At 39.8% G+C, this 18,905-nt stretch overlaps 1 protein-coding gene and 1 non-coding gene across 3 annotated transcripts in view; both read right to left on the reverse strand.

Annotated features, from left to right (window-relative positions):
* Positions 1 to 18,595, reverse strand: part of TBRG4 (transforming growth factor beta regulator 4) — a 65,597-nt gene extending 47,002 nt beyond the window's left edge. Inside the window, exons 1-5 of one of the 2 annotated variants that reach the window (XM_053713711.1) lie at positions 18,497 to 18,595; positions 13,104 to 13,594; positions 10,254 to 10,577; positions 3,182 to 3,353; positions 701 to 858 (exon numbers count right to left, since the gene is read on the reverse strand). In XM_053713711.1, coding sequence (XP_053569686.1) covers positions 701 to 858; positions 3,182 to 3,353; positions 10,254 to 10,577; positions 13,104 to 13,520 — 1,071 coding nt within the window. In that variant the 5' untranslated portion in view covers positions 13,521 to 13,594; positions 18,497 to 18,595. Of the gene's footprint in view, positions 1 to 700; positions 859 to 3,181; positions 3,354 to 10,253; positions 10,578 to 13,103; positions 13,595 to 18,429; positions 18,448 to 18,496 lie in introns of those variants that run through there. The other variant, XM_053713712.1, reaches the window with a different exon arrangement.
* LOC128661926 (small nucleolar RNA SNORA5) lies at positions 339 to 472 on the reverse strand. The gene has a single exon (XR_008402695.1). It is a non-coding gene; the product is annotated as a small nucleolar RNA SNORA5 (small nucleolar RNA).
* Positions 18,596 to 18,905: the final 310 nt, after the last annotated feature.

Here is an 18,905-nt window from a genome sequence, read left to right on the forward strand (position 1 = left end):
CCCCAGGTTTCACTAAGGACACACTCACACACCTATCTAAACAGGTTACAGACTGTCGTAGCTCGTTACTGTCCCCAGGTATCACTAAGGACACACTCACACACCTATATAAACAGGTTACAGACTGTCGTAGCACGTTACTGTCCCCAGGTATCACTAAGGACACACTCACACACCTATCTAAACAGGTTACAGACTGTCGTAGCACGTTACTGTCCCCAGGTATCACTAAGGACACACTCAAGCACCTATCTAAACAGGTTACAGACTGTCGTAGCACGTTACTGTCCCCAGGTATCACTAAGGACACACTCAAGCACCTATCTAAACAGGTTACAGACTGTCGTAGCTCGTTACTGTCCCCGGGTATCACTAAGGGAAGCCGGGGCCCGCGAGCTACACAGTTAATGTAGCAGCCAACTGGGCCAGCAGATGCCATGAGACAGACAGTGCTGAATTTGACAAGGCTGCAATACAGTAAAGCAAAAATGTATTCACATGCGGCAAATTATTAAAGAATATAAATTGCTGAGGTGGAAAAATAAAAAATAAATATTACAATAAAAACACAATATGAAAAAGTATCCATTTAAATATTCAAAGAGGATATCAGAGTATTCAATGTAACAACTCTTAGCATAAACAAACGACCGAGTTAAACCTTAGAACAACTCATTTGTGCAGACGTCACTTAACTCACCTGTGCAAAGGCGTCAAACAGAAGCAGATTACACCACTTCAGGTAGGCGAAAGACTTGACGCACCGCGAGATGTCAATGGCGCTCATTTCCGGAACTTTGGGAAGAAGATCAGTGGCCATCTTCTGGAAAAGTTGCACTTGGTGAAAATTTAGCTTCCCTTAAAAAAGGAAGAATGTGTGAAACGGATGGGAAAAAAAAACACATTTCAAATTTACCTCATTCTCTTGTTATTCTTTGTTGAAGATACATCTAGATAGGTAGCGTGCACATGTCTGGAGCACTACAGGAAAGGAAATAGTGCTGCCATCTAGTGCTTCTGCTAATGTATAACATTGTTACAAAACTGCTGCCATGCTGCAGACACGTGCACACTCCTGAACTTATTTTCTTGCTTTTCAACAAAGGATAACAAGAACACAAAGAAAATGTGACGACTTAAATTAGAAAGTTGTTTAAAATTTGTATGTTCTGATTCGTATATATATAAAAAAAATAAAAAAGTTGTGACACTGAACCTAAATTTTTTTATTTCGTGATTCAGATAGAGCATGTAATTTTAAGCAACTTCCTAATTTACTCCTATTATCAAATTTTCTTTATTCTCTTGGTATCTTTATTTGAAAAGCAAGAATGTAAGTTTAGATTCCGGCCCATTTATGGTGAACAACCTGGGTTGTTCTTCCTGATTATTGGTGGATAAATTCACCCACCAATAGTGCTGTCCATGGTCTGAACCAAAAATTGTCTGGCTCCTTAGCTTAGATGTCTTTTTCAAATAAAGATAGCAAGAGAATGAAGAAAATTTGATAATAGGAGTAAATTAGAAAGTTGCTTAAAATTGCATGCTCTATCTGAATCACGAAAGAATTTTTTTTTGCTTCAGTGTCCCTTTAATTTTACTGGACATGCAAAGTATAGAACCAAATAAGTAATAGTGAGTCAGACAGAATTAGCACAACTCAGTCATTCTTTGTTATATCTACCAGTTTACATTCTTTTCAAGCAAAAACCGATTTTCAACACGTGTAAATGCAGCTCTTTCATATTCAAACTCACTAAATATAAATTATATATATATATATATATATATATACACATACACATACACACACATATATACACACACAGGTGGCCCTCATTTTACAACGGTTCAATTTACACCGTTTCAGAATAACAACCTTTTTTTCCAGTCATGTGACTGCTATTGAAAAGCATTGAGAAGCAGTGCATTTATTAAAATAGCCAGTAGGTGGAGATGTCCGCTTGTGTTGAAGCAAAGTCAAGCAAGCTGAAATTAATCAGTTTAACCAGACCTGAGCTATCGAGCAGATTTCAAAGGAACAAGATCTTCCTGTCTACAAATCAGTCCAGATTGGAATGAATAGAAATAACTGTTTGCAGAAAAATGCAAGTGAAGTCTGTGTTGTGTGATTATTTTATTAGTTTTATAATGCTGTTTAGCAAATGTTTTTGTTCATTTAACTTAGTTTAATTATATATTCTGTGTTGTGTGATTATTTTGTTACATTTATAATGCTGTTTAGCATTTTAAGTCTTCATTTCAAAGCTTTAAAAATAATGTATTAGGTGTTACTTATGACAATTGTGAGAGGGGCCTGAAACCTATCTCCCTCACTTCCCATTGACTTACATTATAAACTGGGTTTCAATTTACAACCATTCCTTCTGGAACCTAACCCCCCGGCGTAAACTGAGAGATAGATAGAGAGAGAGATAGAGAGATAGAGAGAGAGAGAGATAGAGAGAGAGATAGAGAGAGAGAGAGATAGAGAGAGAGAGAGATAGAGAGAGAGATAGAGAGATAGAGAGAGAGAGAGATAGAGAGAGAGATAGAGAGAGAGAGAGATAGAGAGATAGAGAGAGAGAGAGATAGAGAGAGAGATAGAGAGAGAGAGAGATAGAGAGAGAGAGAGAGATAGAGAGAGAGAGAGAGAGAGAGAGAGAGAGATAGAGAGAGAGAGAGAGAGATAGAGAGAGAGAGAGAGAGAGATAGAGAGAGATAGAGAGAGAGAGAGAGAGAGAGAGAGAGAGAGAGAGATTATATATATATTCTACATCCTTTTAAATATCCCAGGACTATTCCAAATTTATAGAATAATCAGTAGCATCACGGAAATAACCTCATTACAAAGGATAAATCTAAGATCTTATGATTCTCTTTAGCCTTTGCAAGATTAAGAATCAGATCCTTCTGTTTCACACTAATCATCACACAAATAAATGATACCAGAAAATCTTAAACAGTAACAGGTTGAACTCCCAGCATTAATGAGTCATAACACAAAAACACACCAGCTGTGACTTGTACAGACAGTGGACCTGTTACACGCCATATAGATCCTGTCACATGCAGACTCAGCAGCACAATATCCAACAACAAAGGCCTGTGCGCTGCAGCAATACTATGGCAGTCATTTGGATAATAGACAAAGATGAACAAAGCTTGGCTATTTACTTACCATAAGCAAATGCTAGGTCTATTAGTACTGCTGGGCTGAGTGCAAAGTGCCGTTGCACCAGGTGATAGGACAACGCACGCAGTAATGGTACAGAGCGTCTATTTTGTGCCGCAAGGGCCAGCGCCACTTTCCGTGTATCCTCAGGGGTGAAATGTTCAGCATATTCCAGTGCCTGCAGTTGTAATAAAGCAGAGTAAAAAAAAATAAAAAATCCCTGATCACATTCCTGTTAGGTGTTTTTCTGAATTCTGAAGCCAACATGCCACTATTTTTATTGGGAAATATCTAATAAAACAAACAGAACTTTCAGAAACTAGAAGGAAAGGTCTACAGAGATATAGAATTAAAAAAAAATAGGAAATTGGGGCTTCCATATTGTCCAGCCATAGAAATGTACTTCACTATCTGCTTTCCTTAAAGTGAATGTCAATTTTGATGCTAAAGTGCCCGGTTTTTAAAAATTTGATTAAAAACAGGGGCTTTTCACTCCTGTTGTGAAAAAATACTTACCTTTTAATCTTCACAGCAGCTCCAGCTTCCTCCGGTTGTTGCAAGCCATTTCCGATGTCAGAAATGATGGATAGGCTATCCTCCAATCACGGCTTCCCCCTGGGGGAATTAGTGTCTGATTCAATACCGTGATTGGAGGAAGCCGGATTCCTCATTTTAGACCCAGGAAGAGGCTTTGCGACGGGTAGAGGAAGCTGGAGCTGCTGTCAAGTTTAAAAAACATTATTTATGCTTACCTGATAAATTTATTTCTCTTGTAGTGTATCCAGTCCACGGATCATCCATTACTTGTGGGATATTCTCCTTCCCAACAGGAAGTTGCAAGAGGATCACCCACAGCAGAGCTGCTATATAGCTCCTCCCCTCACTGCCATATCCAGTCAGTCATTCGACCGAAACAAGACGAGAAAGGAGAAACCATAGGGTGCAGTGGTGACTGTAGTTTAATTAAAATTTAGACCTGCCTTAAAAGGACAGGGCGGGCCGTGGACTGGATACACTACAAGAGAAATAAATTTATCAGGTAAGCATAAATTATGTTTTCTCTTGTTATGTGTATCCAGTCCACGGATCATCCATTACTTGTGGGATACCAATACCAAAGCTAAAGTACACGGATGATGGGAGGGACAAGGCAGGAACTTAAACGGAAGGAACCACTGCCTGTAGAACCTCTCTCCCAAAAACAGCCTCGGAAGAAGCAAAAGTATCAAATTTGTAAAATTTTGAAAAGGTGTGAAGCGAAGACCAAGTCGCAGCCTTGCAAATCTGTTCAGAGGCCTCATTTTTAAAGGCCCAGGTGGAAGCCACAGCTCTAGTAGAATGAGCTGTAATCCTTTCAGGGGGCTGCTGTCCAGCAGTCTCATAGGCTAAGCGTATTATGCTCCAAAGCCAAAAGGAGAGAGAGGTTGCCGAAGCTTTTTGACCTCTCCTCTGTAAACGACAAACAGGGCAGATGCTTTTTTGACCTCTCAGAGTAAACGACAAACAGGGCAGAAGTTTGACGAAAATCTTTAGTAGCCTGTAAGTAAAACTTCAAGGCACAGACTACGTCCAGATTATGCAAAAGATGTTCCTTCTTTGAAGAAGGATTAGGACACAATGATGGAACAACAATCTCTTGATTGATATTCCTGTTAGAAACCACCTTAGGTAAAAACCCAGGTTTGGTACGCAGAACTACCTTGTCTGAATGAAAAATCAGATAAGGAGAATCACAATGTAAGGCAGATAACTCAGAGACTCTTCGAGCCGAGGAAATAGCAATCAAAAACAGAACTTTCCAAGATAAAAGTTTAATATAAATGGAATGAAGGGGTTCAAACGGAACTCCCTGAAGAACTTTGAGAACCAAGTTTAAGCTCTACGGGGGAGCAACAGTTTTAAACACAGGCTTAATCCTAACCAAAGCCTGACAAAATGCCTGGACGTCTGGAACTTCTGCCAGACGCTTGTGCAAAAGAATAGACAGAGCAGAGATCTGTCCTTTTAAAGAACTAGCTGATAAGCCTTTGTCCAAACCCTCTTGGAGAAAGGACAATATCCTAGGAATCCTAACCTTACTCCATGAGTAACTCTTGGATTCACACCAATAAAGATTTTTACGCCATATCTTATGGTAGATTTTCCTGGTGACAGGCTTCCGAGCCTGTATTAAGGTATCAATGGCTGACTCGGAGAAGCCACGCCTTGATAGAATCAAGCGTTCAATCTCCATGCAGTCAGTCTCAGAGAAAGTAGATTTGGATGATTGAAAGGACCTTGTATTAGAAGGTCCTGCCTCAGATGCAGAGTCCATGGTGGAAGAGATGACATGTCCACTAGGTCTGCATACCAGGTCCTGCATGGCCACGCAGGCGCTATCAGAATCAACGATGCTCTCTCCTGTTTGATTTTGGCAATCAGTCGAGGGAGCAGAGGAAACGGTGGAAACACATAGGCCAGGTTGAAGAACCAAGGAGCTGCTAGAGCATCTATCAGCGTTGCTCCCGGGTGCCTGGGCCTGGATCCGTAACAAGGAAGCTTGGCGTTCTGGCGAGACGCCATGAGATCCAGTTCTGGTTTGCCCCAACGATGGACCAGTTGAGCAAACACCTCCGGATGGAGTTCCCACTCCCCCGGATGAAAAGTCTGACGACTTAGAAAATCCGCCTCCCAGTTCTCTACGCCTGGGATGTGGATCGCTGACAGGTGGCAAGAGTGAGACTCTGCCCAGCTAATTATCTTTGAGACTTCTAACATCGCTAGGGAACTCCTGGTCCCCCCTTGATGGTTGATGTAAGCCCACAGTCGTGATGTTGTCCGACTGAAATCTGATGAACCTCAGTGTTGCTAACTGAGGCCAAGCTAGAAGAGCCTTGAATATTGCTCTTAACTCCAGAATATTTATTGGGAGGAGTTTCTCCTCCTGAGTCCACGATCCCTGAGCCTTCAGGGAGTTCCAGACTGCACCCCAACCTAGAAGGCTGGCATCTGTTGTTACAATCGTCCAATCTGGCCTGGGAAAGGTCATACCCTTGGACAGATGGACCCGAGAAAGCCACCAGAGAAGAGAATCTCTGGTCTCTTGATCCAGATTTAGTAGAGGGGACAAATCTGAGTAATCCCCATTCCACTGACTTAGCATGCATAATTGCAGCGGTCTGAGATGCAGGCGCGCAAATGGCACTATGTCCATTGCCGCTACCATTAAGCCGATTACTTCCATGCACTGAGCCACTGACGGGCGTGGAATGGAATGAAGGACACGGCAAGCATTTAGAAGTTGATAACCTGGACTCAGTCAGGTAAATTTTCATCTCTACAGAATCTATAAGAGTCCCTAGGAAGGAGACTCTTTTGAGTGGTGATAGAGAACTCTTTTCCACGTTCACTTTCCACCCATGCGATCTCAGAAATGCCAGAACTATCTCTGTATGAGACTTGTCAATTTGAAAGCTTGACGCCTGTATCAGGATGTCTAGATACGGAGCCACCGCTATGCCTCGCGGTCTTAGAACCGCCAGAAATAAGCCCAGAACCTTTGTAAAAATTCTCGGGGCAGTGGCCAACCCGAAGGGAAGAGCTACAAATTGGTAATGCCTGTCTAGAAAGGCAAACCTTAGGAACCGATGATGATCTTTGTGAATCGGTATGTGAAGGTAGGCATCCTTTAAGTCCACTGTGGTCATGTACTGACCCTCTTGGATCATGGGTAGGATGGTCCGAATAGTTTCCATTTTGAATGATGGAAATCTGAGGAATTTGTTTAAGATCTTTAGATCCAAGATTGGTCTGAAGGTTCCCTCTTTCTTGGGAACCACAAACAGATTTGAATAAAATCCCTGTCCTTGTTCCGTCAGCGGAACTGGATGGATCACTCCCATTACTAGGAGGTCTTGCACACAGCTTAGGAATGCCTCTTTCTTTATCTGGTTTGCTGATAACCTTGAAAGATCAAATCTCCCTTGTGGAGGAGAAGCTTTGAAGTCCAGAAGATATCCCTGAGATATGATCTCCAACGCCCAGGGATCCTGAACATCTCTTGCCCACACCTGGGCGAAGAGAGAAAGTCTGCCCCCACTAGATCCGTTTCCGGATAGGGGGCCGTTCCTTCATGCTGTCTTGGGGGCAGCAGCAGGCTTTCTGGCCTGCATGCCCTTGTTCCAGGACTGGTTAGGTTTCCAGGCCTGTCTGGAATGAGCAACAGTTCCCTCTTGTTTTGAAGCGGAGGAAGTTGATGCTGCTCCTGCCTTGAAATTTCGAAAGGCACGAAATTAGACACTTTGGCCTTTGATTTGGCCCTGTCCTGAGGAAGGGTATGACCCTTGCCTCCAGTAATGTCAGCAATAATTTCCTTCAAGCCAGGCCCGAATAAGGTCTGCCCCTTGAAAGGAATGTTGAGTAATTTAGAAGTCATGTCAGCTGACCAGGATTTAAGCCATAGCGCCCTACGCGCCTGGATGGCGAATCCGGCATTCTTAGCCGTTAGTCAAATGAACAATGGCATCAGAAACAAATGAGTTAGCTAGCTTAAGCGTTCTAAGCTTGTCAATTTCATTCAATGGAGCTGTCTGGATGGCCTCTTCCAGGGCCTCAAACCAGAATGCCGCCGCAGCAGTGACAGGCGCAATGCATGCAAGGGGCTGTAAAATAAAACCTTGTTGAATAAACATTTTCTTAAGGTAACCCTCCAATTTTTTTATCCATTGGATCTGAAAAAGCACAACTGTCCTCAACCGGGATAGTGGTACGCTTTGCTAAAGTAGAAACTGCTCCCTCCACCTTAGGGACAGTCTGCCATAAGTCCCGGGTAGTGGCGTCTATTGTAAACACTTTTCTAAATATAGGAGGTGGGGAAAAGGGCACACCGGCTCTATCCCACTCCTTGCTAATAATTTCTGTAAGCCTTTTAGGTATAGGAAAAATGTCAGTACACACCGGCACCGCATAGTATCTATCCAGCCTACACAATTTCTCTGGAATTGCAACTGTGTTACAGTCATTCAGAGCAGCTAATACCTCCCCAAGCAATACACAGAGATTCTCAAGCTTAAATTTAAAATTAGAAATCTCTGAATCCGGTTTCCCCGAGTCAGAGATGTCACCCACAGACTGAAGCTCTCCGTCCTCATGTTCTGCATACTGTGACGCAGTATCAGACATGGCTCTAACAGCATTTGCGCGCTCTGTATCTCTCCTAACCCCAGAGCTATAGCGCTTGCCTCTTAATTCAGGCAATTTAGATAATACCTCTGACAGGGTATTATTCATGATTGCAGCCATGTCCTACAAGATAATCGCTATGGGCGTCCCTGATGTAGTTGGCGCCATATTAGCGTGCGTCCCCTGAGCGGGAGGCGAAGGGTCTGACACGTGGGGAGAGTTAGTCGGCATAACTTCCCCCTCGACAGAACCCTCTGGTGATAATTCTTTTATAGATAAAGACTGATCTTTACTGTTTAAGGTGAAATCAATACATTTAGTACACATTCTCCTATGGGGCTCCACCATGGCCTTCAAACATAATGAACAAGTAGGTTCCTCTGTGTCAGACATGTTTAAACAGAATAGCAATGAGACTAGCAAGCTTGGAAAACACTTTAAAACAAGTTTACAAGCAATATAAAAAACGTTACTGCGCCTTTAAGAAACACAAATTTTCCCAAATTTTGAAATAACAGTGAAAAAATGCAGTTACACTAACGAAATTTTTACAGTGAATGTAATAAGTTAGCAGAGCATTGCACCCACTTGCAAATGGATGATTAACCCCTTAATACCAAAAACGGAATAACAAATGACAAAAACGTTTTTTAAACAGTCATAACAACTGCCACAGCTCTACTGTGGCTTTTTACCTCCCTCAATACGACTTTTGAAGCCTTTTGAGCCCTTCTGAGAAGTCCTGGATCATGCAGGAAGAAGCTGGATGTCTGTGTCTAATTTTTGCTGTGCAAAAAAACGCCAAAATAGGCCCCTCCCACTCTTATTACAACAGTGGGAAGCCTCAGGGAACTGTTTCTAGGCAAAATTCAAGCCAGCCATGTGGAAAAAAACTAGGCCCCAATAAGTTTTATCACCAAACATATGTAAAAAACGATTAAACATGCCAGCAAACGTTTTAAAATACACTTTTATAAGAGTATGTATCTCTATTAATAAGCCTGATACCAGTCGCTATCACTGCATTTAAGGCTTTACTTACATTACTTCGGTATCAGCAGCATTTTCTAGCAAATTCCATCCCTAGAAAAATATTTTAACTGCACATACCTTATTGCAGGAAAACCTGCACGCTATTCCCCCTCTGAAGTTACCTCACTCCTCAGAATATGTGAGAACAGCAAAGGATCTTAGTTACTTCTGCTAAGATCATAGAAAACGCAGGCAGATTCTTCTTCTAAATACTGCCTGAAGAAAACAGTACACTCCGGTACCATTTAAAAATAACAAACTTTTGATTGAAGAAATAAACTAAGTATAAAACACCACAGTCCTCTTACGACCTCCATCTTAGTTGAGAGTTGCAAGAGAATGACTGGATATGGCAGTGAGGGGGAGGAGCTATATAGCAGCTCTGCTGTGGGTGATCCTCTTGCAACTTCCTGTTGGGAAGGAGAATATCCCACAAGTAATGGATGATCCGTGGACTGGATACACTTAACAAGAGAAAAGGTAAGTTTTTTTTCACAACAGAAGTGAAATGTAAAATTTGATGAATTAAAGTGCCCCTGTTTTTAATCGAATTTTTAAAAACCGGGTAATTTAGCATCAAAATTGACATTCACTTTAAGTAGGATGGTATAATTTAACACAAGTCTAACAATACCATTTGCATAGTTGCCCACTAAAGACAGCTACAACACACATAGGTCATACAAATTAAAAAAAAACAAAACGTTTAGTAATTGTTTCTCATATAATGCAGCAAGATACAAGATGAACCAGAAAATGATTGCATTTACATATGTAGAATGATTAAAAAAGCTAGGAGACTGACGTAAATGTCTAGGCGCTATGGTTTATAGATCTGAGGACCAGCAATAATCCAAAAATGGTATTTAGACAAACAGTATTTTACCTTGTCCTCCAGCTTCTCCATGAGAGACTTTGAGAGGAAGCCCACCCTGCTCATTAGAACCACCACGGTCCTGGCATCATCTATCTCCGTCCATCGCAGCTCCAAGTTCTTTAACAGGTCACTGACCAGATTCTTCTGATCCTGGGTACGAGCGAAGGACACAGAGAAGTCAGCAAGCTGCACCAGGGACTTGAAGCTGAACCGCCTCATGCGCCACCGAACCTCATTTTCAACGGACCTCATCGGCTTGCTGCTCTCTTCCAACCCCAAGAAATAGAGACTCTTCAAGAGCACGACAAGGTTCCCGTTCCAAACAGTAGAAATCTGTGTTGGTAGAAGAAGCAAAGAATCCAGTAAGGAACAGATAAAAACGGTCTTACATATTAAGAGACCAACAGACAGGGAATTTAATAACCACTCACTTTCCTATTGCAAAAACTTAACAGCCCTCAAGATACTTTAATTTAGTTACATTTTCATGATTCAGATAGAACATCCAATTATAAACAACTTTCCAAATGAAATCATTCAGCCAATGTGCTTCTCTCTCTTTGTTATCTTTTGTTAAAGTGAATGTCAATATTCAAACACATCCAGCCTCCTAATAATTCTTTAACACATGTTATGAAACCACTTTTTTTTTAAACCAATTACCATTTATTATATATTTTATTCACTAACTTAGTTCCGTTTCCTATCTTCCGACCTCCTCCCTCCCGGCACTTCCCTGTTATTAACAGGGTGACGTATAAAGCGGTCCCACCCGTTCTATACACATGTCTGAAGCGCGGACCAGTGGAGCAATTTTTTTCAGCGCATGCGTAAAAAAAAAAAAAACACACATACTTACTATGCGCATGAGTTAAAGTCCAGGATTCTTACAGCGCAACATAGTATTCCATGCATGCTATAGAGAATGAGCATCGCTTATTAATCGCGGATTCACAATAGTTGCTGTCAATCATTGTAATGGAGAGGAACAATATGGCGGGCGGAGAAAGCGCGGCACGAAAACAAAGATAGAACTATTTTTTTACATTTATTTATACCATTTGGAAAAACGATTAAAGTACCCCTAATTTGAATTTGATTACATTATTTCGTTAACGAATATAGGTGACTTTACATTCACTTTAAAGCTAGCTGAACATATTTGCCTCATTTGTCCACCAGACATGTTCAAACTAGCGCACAGCAGTGCATTGCTGCTCCTTCAGCAAAGGATATCTAGATAATTACATTAAAATTAGGTAAAAGAAGTAAATTGGGAAGTTGTTTAAAATGATATGCTCTTCCTGAATCATGAAAGAACTTTTAGGTTTCATGTCCCTTTAAATTTATGTTACACAAGAATGTTGCAAGCTGTACTTGCCTTTGTTTCCGAGGCCTTACATACACTACACAGCCTACTGTAAAGGGTTGTACACCAGTCTCTCTTTTCTAAACCTCTTTCTATTAAAAGGAACAGTATACAACAATTTTCATATAGATGCATGTAATAGACACTACTATAAAGAATAATATGCACAGATACTGATATAGAAATACAGTATAAAACAGTTTAAAAAACAGTTTTAAACAACTTTCCAATTTAGTTCTATTATTAAATGTTCTTCATTCTCTTGTTATCCATTGCTAAAGGGACAGCATTGCACTACTGTCAGGAAGCTGAATATATCTAGTTAGCCAATCACAAGAGACAAATGTGTGCAGGCACCAATTAGCAGCAGCTCCCACTAGTGTAGGATATGTGCATATTCATTTTTTTAACAACTGATACTAAGAGAACGAAGCACATTTGAAAATAGAAGTTCAATTAAAAGGGTCTTAAAATGACGCGCTCTATCTGAATCATGCAAGTTTCATTTTGACTTTCCTATCCCTTTAATTAGAAGATCACAGTTTAGCATTGCTAATGAGGTCAGTTTTAGATGTTTTGCATTTGTTTTTTTTTGGATTTCATGTCCCTTTCAAAACTTTCATGATCCAGATAGACCAAGCACATTTTAAACAACTTTAATTCTATTAAGCTTCGCACTACAGGGAGCTAGCTAAACACATCCGGTGAGCCAATGACAAAAGGCATATGTGCAGCCACTAATCAGCAGCTTGCTCCCGAGCCTACCTAGCTGTGCTCTTCAACTAAGGTTACTAAGAGAACAAAGCTAACGTGATAATAAAAGTGGAAAGTTGTTTAAAATGATATGTTCTGTCTGAATCATAAAAGTTTATTAATTGACTTTACTGTCCATTTTATGACCTGCAGGACCGCTGGCAACTTACAGCCAGGAGGACCTTACTGCAGCTTTTGTATTATATGAAGCGAGATATCCTTGTGTGAAATACATATGCAATAAAGGATTTGCTTTGCACTGTATCTTTCTTTCATGATTCAGATACAGCATATGATTTTAAACATTCTTACCAATTTACTTCTAGTATCAGTTATTCTTTGTTCCCTTGGTATCTTTTGTTGAAAATCAGGGATGTAATGCTTAGGAGCCGGACCATTTCTGGAGCACTATATGACAGCAGTTATGCAAGAATGTTATCCATCTGCTAGAGCACTAGATGACAGCACTATTTCCTGTCATATAGTGCCCCAGATGACTACCTAGGTATGCTCTGTCTGAATCACAAAAGGGTTTCATATCCCTTTAACCCCTTGAAGAATAGAACCTTCTCTTAACTCTTTGCAAGTACTGCAAGGAACACTGGATACACACAACATAAATAAAAAAAGAAACATCAAATATATAAAATTTATTTTACCATAAACTTTTTTTTTTTTTCCTTCTAACTGTTGCTGAATTATTTAGGGTGAACATAGCACACAAAAAAACAACTTACATTATTATTCATAACAAGCAACAGCTGCTTGAAGCGATTGTCCTCCAGGACGCTGTCTGTCTGAGCTTTGGTCTCCATCAAAGTCCTGGAGATCTGAGAAATGATCATGGCAGCTTGATTGCCATTCACACTGCGCTCCACACCCAGCTGCAGAAGCTCATCCACCCCAGATCTGGACTCCAGCAGACCATCAAACTCGGTGTATTCTGCTTGAAAGTTAGAAGTCTGTTCTTTTTCGAGTATCCTGTCCGCACATCTGCACACACTGGAGGTGTGGAGGGAGCTGCGAGACAGTAAAGTCTGAGAGGAGTGAAGCAGTTTGAAACCTTCATGTGGAAGCTGGCAAGATGGGGGTGCAAAATGCGCAGAGGAAGCCGCAAGCAAACGGGAGCATCGTTGAAAGAGACGGGAAGCCATCTTTTCTGTTCTTCACTGCTCAAGACCACATAGCCCAATAGGGCAGCAAAGGGATCAGCTCAGCATATTTCTCTCTAAAAAAAGGGGAGCAATTAAAACAGAGCATTACAATGATAGACTGTAGTTTATGTCAATAGTGAGTAAAGCACCGGTCAGATTACTCACTGTAAAATCAGTAACATTTTTATTTAAGACTCACAATGTAAATCCGCTCTCAATAGAGCCTATGATTGGCTCCCTATAATGCAGTTCATTAAAGGGACACTCGTCAGAATTAAACTTTAATGATTCAGATAGAGCAGGCAATGTTAAGCAACTTTCTAATTTACTCCTATAATCAAATTTTTTTCATTCTCTTGGTATCTATTTGAAAAGCAGGAATGTAAGCTTAGGAGCCAGCCCATTTTTTGTTTAGCACCTGGGTAAAGCTTGCCGATTAGTGGCTACGCACCAGGGTAGAGATTGCTGATTGGTGGCTAAATGTAGCCACCAATCAGCAAGCTCTACCCAGGTCCTGAACCAAAAATGGGCAAGCCCCTAAGCTTACATTCCGGCTTTTTTATTTTCTTTCAAAATAAGAGAACAAAGAAAAATTGATGAGTAAATTCTAAAGTTGCTTAAAATTGCATGCTATATCTCAGGGGTATCAAGCTCGTTGTGTCTAGGGGCCACTGGTCAAATGTTCTTCTGCCATGGGGGCCACTTGAAGAGAGTGAGTGCTCTGGAACTGGATATAATAGAAACTGGAAGTGACATTTACTCAAGTAGTAGTGCATGATGGGAGTTGTAGTCCACAATAGCCATTATGATCTAAGCTGTGCATAATGGGAATGCACACTGGAGAATGCATGCTTGTCTTTATATTTATCTTGTGAGTGCCTATATAGATCATCAACTTTCTACAGCTCTTTGGCCCCATCATTTCTTAGGGTTCTAATTAATAATTTACCTAACAAAGGGAGGGCAAAATTAAACTATCTTGGGGGCTGCATATGGCCCCAGTGCTGGTACTTTGAGACAACTGTACTATCTGAGCCATGAAAGAAAAAAATTGGGTTTCATATCCATTTAATTAAAAATAAATAAATAATGGCTGAAGATGTATCCAACTATATTGTATCCACAGTGAAAGACATAATACGGAGTATGACACAGATACAATACTACTAGGAGACACATAATTGCTGCAACTTATCACTAAGGGAAATGTAATGCTGACCTAATCAGCATCTGTATGACCCAACTGTGCAACTGAGCTTACTGGCAGTTTCTACGCTGGACCAGCAAATCTATGTGGCTCCTGGGTGGTCATTTAACTATGTGTTTAACAACATTTGCAGGAGGGGGTGTTGTAAGGGACACTGTACTGTAAAATGTATTTCACCTTAAAGGGACACTGAACCCATTTTTGTTTTCTTTCGTGATTCAGATAGAGCATGCAATTTTAAGCAACTTTCTAATTTACTCCTATTATCAATTTTTCTTCGTTCTCTTGCTATCTTTATTTGAAAAAGAATGCATCTAAGCTTTTTTTCCTGGTTCAGTACTCTGGACAGCACTTTTTTATTGGTGGATGAATTTATCCACCAATCAGCAAGGACAACCGAGGTTGTTCACCAAAAATGGGCCGGCATCTACACTTACTATCTTGCATTTCAAATAAAGATACCAAGAGAATAAAGAAACTTTGATAATAGGAGTAAATTAGAAAGTTGCTTAAACTTTTATGCTCTATCTGAATCACAAAAGAAAAAATTTGGGTTCAGTGTCCCTTCAAGGGGAATGTAAATCTTCACGAATGAAAGCTCTATTTTTAAAAATACTATATAAAACAGGGGCACTTTCATTCATGAAAGTTTACATTGCAGCCATTTTTTTCAAATACTTACCTTTTCCTCCTTGCAAGCTTGGAACACCGGAGCAGCGATTTCCCCCGCCCCTAGATCATCTCTGCTTACTTAAAATGAAATTACAAATCCAGCTTCCTCCAATAACGACTCCCCCCCCCCCCCGAGGAAACATCGACTGAGACCACGCCGTGATTGGAGGCAGCCGGATTTGTCATTGCTGACGTAAGAAGAGACGATCTGGGGGTGGGGGAATCGCTGCTCCGGTGTTTCAAGGAATAAAAAGGTAAGTATTTAAGGACTTTATTAACGTCCACAACAGTTGGACAGATCAATTTTCAGAAGCTTTCATAACAGGTGTCAGTTACTTAAAACCTTTGGCTAGTGTTATGATAACAGATCAAATGCTGTGAACTTTTTGAGTATGTATGTGTGGATTGCACTTCTGTGATTTCTTATCTGTTACAATGATTATTTGTTGTCAAAACCAATAAAAATGTAATTATTAATAAAAAGGTAAGTAAATTTACAAAAAAGGCTACAATGTAAACTCATGAATGAAAGTGCCCGTTTTTAATAGTATTTTTTTTAAAAGGGGCTTTCATTTGTGAAAATTTACGTTCTCTTTAATGTGTTCCAAACGTCGTCTTATACCTACTGCAGAGTATTAAGTCTATGAGAATTTCCTTCATGCTTATTTTTTATAGTTGAAATAACTGGTTTTGCTCATTAAGACCATCACCTGAGGGCTGAGCCTGTTATCTATGTCTAAACACACAGGCAAATGGTTAGGTATTAAAATGCTAATTGTGGCTGGGGAATCAGTGAGCACAACCAGCTAATTCAGATACAAAAATCTCTTTGTCCTACCCCCACTAGGAGATTAGTTGGTGCTATTTTCTCCTGTTCACATAGATTTTTTGCAGAGAATATGTTTAAGATTTTCAGTATAGTTGACAGTTTCCACAGGCAAAAGTAGCCATTTCAAACAACAAAATAAAAAAGGGAAAGGAGCCGTTTGCTAACAAATACACTCTAGCGGGTAGAATTGGCCAATGGGAACACATTAAAGGGAACAAATAGAGTACAGTGTCCCTTTAAACACAGAGCTGCAGGGTTCTTATTGATACAATTACAGGCTCTAATTCGAGCATGTCATTTTTATTTTCACTAGAATGACCCTTTAAATATTTTATATTACATTTCTAAATGGTCACTCTCCAGAATACTGAGGGGGCAGGGAAGGCTGGTGAGCAAATTACAATATCTATTAAAAAGGTGTAAGTCAGAAGTTCTTAGACATTTGTTTATCAAGAGATCAAATACATTGCACAATGAGCTGTAATAATTAAAACAATTGTCTTCAATTAAAAAAGGTATTATCTATTTATATCTATATCTATAGATGTCACAGAACTAATTTATATGTTCTTGGGTTTTATTTTAGCAAAGTCAGTCTACTGTTGATTATATTTTACAGTTTAAATGCAACCTATTATGCATATGGAGCTCAGATTGTTACTGAGAACTGCCTGACCCGGCTACACATACCAGACAGTAATTGCTTAGAGCAGAGCACAAACTAAAAGTAGGCCTAATTTACCAAAATCGAGGAATATATAGGATCCCAAGTCTTCAAATAGTTTATAATTGAATTGCAAAACTCTACTCATTGTGCTAACATTAGTGTAAATGATTTTAAAAGTTTTGTAGTAGGTGTAAATATAAAATATTTACTTTACAGCCCTTAAAAACTATATAATTATAAATTCAGCTAAGAACTGCCTTACTTTTTTATATCTATAAACATTTTAAATGCACCAACAGCTCACAATAATCAAATTTAAATGTATATTTCAGTATTTAAAGGGACATACATTCATCTTGCTTTTGTGTACAAATAGTGCTTCCTAGGGAGGTCAAAAATCAAATTGTAATATCTCTGTATTTAACCCTTTCATGACAGGGTTAAAGTGTCTACATCGGAACACCTGTTCCGATGTAGACAAATTGAAACTACGCGATCGTGCATACGATCGCGAGATTTCAATTATTGGATCGCATCTGGGGGGCGTCCCTACAACCCTAGGAACGCCCTCCAGACCGCGATCAAGTCCTTGAAGCACAGAAGGCTTCAGGACAGCAGTTTGTTATGACGTTCTATTCCGTCATAACGGCTTTAAAGCCCAGTGTAAATATGACGGAATATAACGGCGTTAAAAGGTTAAAAGAATACAATTTAAAACAAATAAATAATCAAATTTGCTTCTATTAGATTTGCTTAATTCTCTTGTTATTCTTTGTTGGAGAGAGCTAGATAGGTAACATGCACATGCCTGAGCACTGCATGAGAGGAAATAGTGCTGCCATCTAGTGCTCCTGCTAATGTATAACATTGTTGTAAAACTGGTGCAGACACATGCACACTCATGAGCTTAACATCCTGATTTTCAACAAAGGATAACAAGAAAACTAAGAAAATGTAATTAAGAAATACATTGGAAAGTTACAAGTATTAAAGTGTGCTCTATTGGAGAGAGAGCCTGTACATTGGAAAGTTGTATGTTCTATCTGAATTATGAAAGAAAAGTTTTGTATGCCCCTTTAACAATAACTGTTGCAACATGTGATAAACGTACAACTTAGAACACTAGTAAAACCAGTGCATCATGGGCATTCTCCAGAAAGATTATATATATATATATATATATATATATATATATATATATACACACTATCTTTTTAATTATTTAATACGAGTTTGTCTCAATTTTGCTTTAAAAATAATTTAAACTACAATCAAGTGCAACAAATTAAAATGGCTTTTTTTTTTGATCAGTTAAAAAAAAATGTATATATATAATAAAGTTACCATTTGCAGTTAGCACAACAGGTAAGTGCTTAAAAACATCTATAAATATACATTTGGCAGATACAAAAATTATAAAGGTAAATGTATCTGTAGCTGGGGCCCTCTTGGCCCAGGATCCTAGTGCTGATTTCCCCTCTCCAACATATTACATATAAAATAATTAAGTTTTGGATCACAGACATTTCCTTACGGGTATTTAGCTTGTTGCACACACGCCTACCCAGCTACCGAACCTAATGAACCCCGGTCCCGCTCACCCTCTCAGCACGCCAGCAGCATGGAACCCGCACCCGGCTTCCTCTGACCTCCAGTGAGGAAAGGCAGAGACGGTCGCGTAGTGTGTGCGTCAACGTATGTCAGCCATGTTAGCTAATGGAAAAGGGAAAACACATTTGCTCCTCGGCTTGACTGTCATATGTTGCCCGTATCCAACATGACTACCAGCCCGTCACTTCGTAGACTAGAAGGAAGTGACGCAAGATCGTCTCTTCGCCATGTTGGCTAAAGTTCAAGAGAAGAGAACGACCATTTTTGATAAGGTTATAATTTGTCTTTTGCTGAATAACTAAGACACAGCAAAGCAATGCGAAATACACATGGTTTATGATTCCCATAGAGCAGGGTTTGTTTTTTTTAACAGGCCAGGATATCTGAATTGGAGCACAG

Source organism: Bombina bombina, chromosome 5 (genome assembly GCF_027579735.1).
Source record: "Bombina bombina isolate aBomBom1 chromosome 5, aBomBom1.pri, whole genome shotgun sequence".
Classification (NCBI taxonomy): Eukaryota; Metazoa; Chordata; class Amphibia; order Anura; family Bombinatoridae; genus Bombina; species Bombina bombina.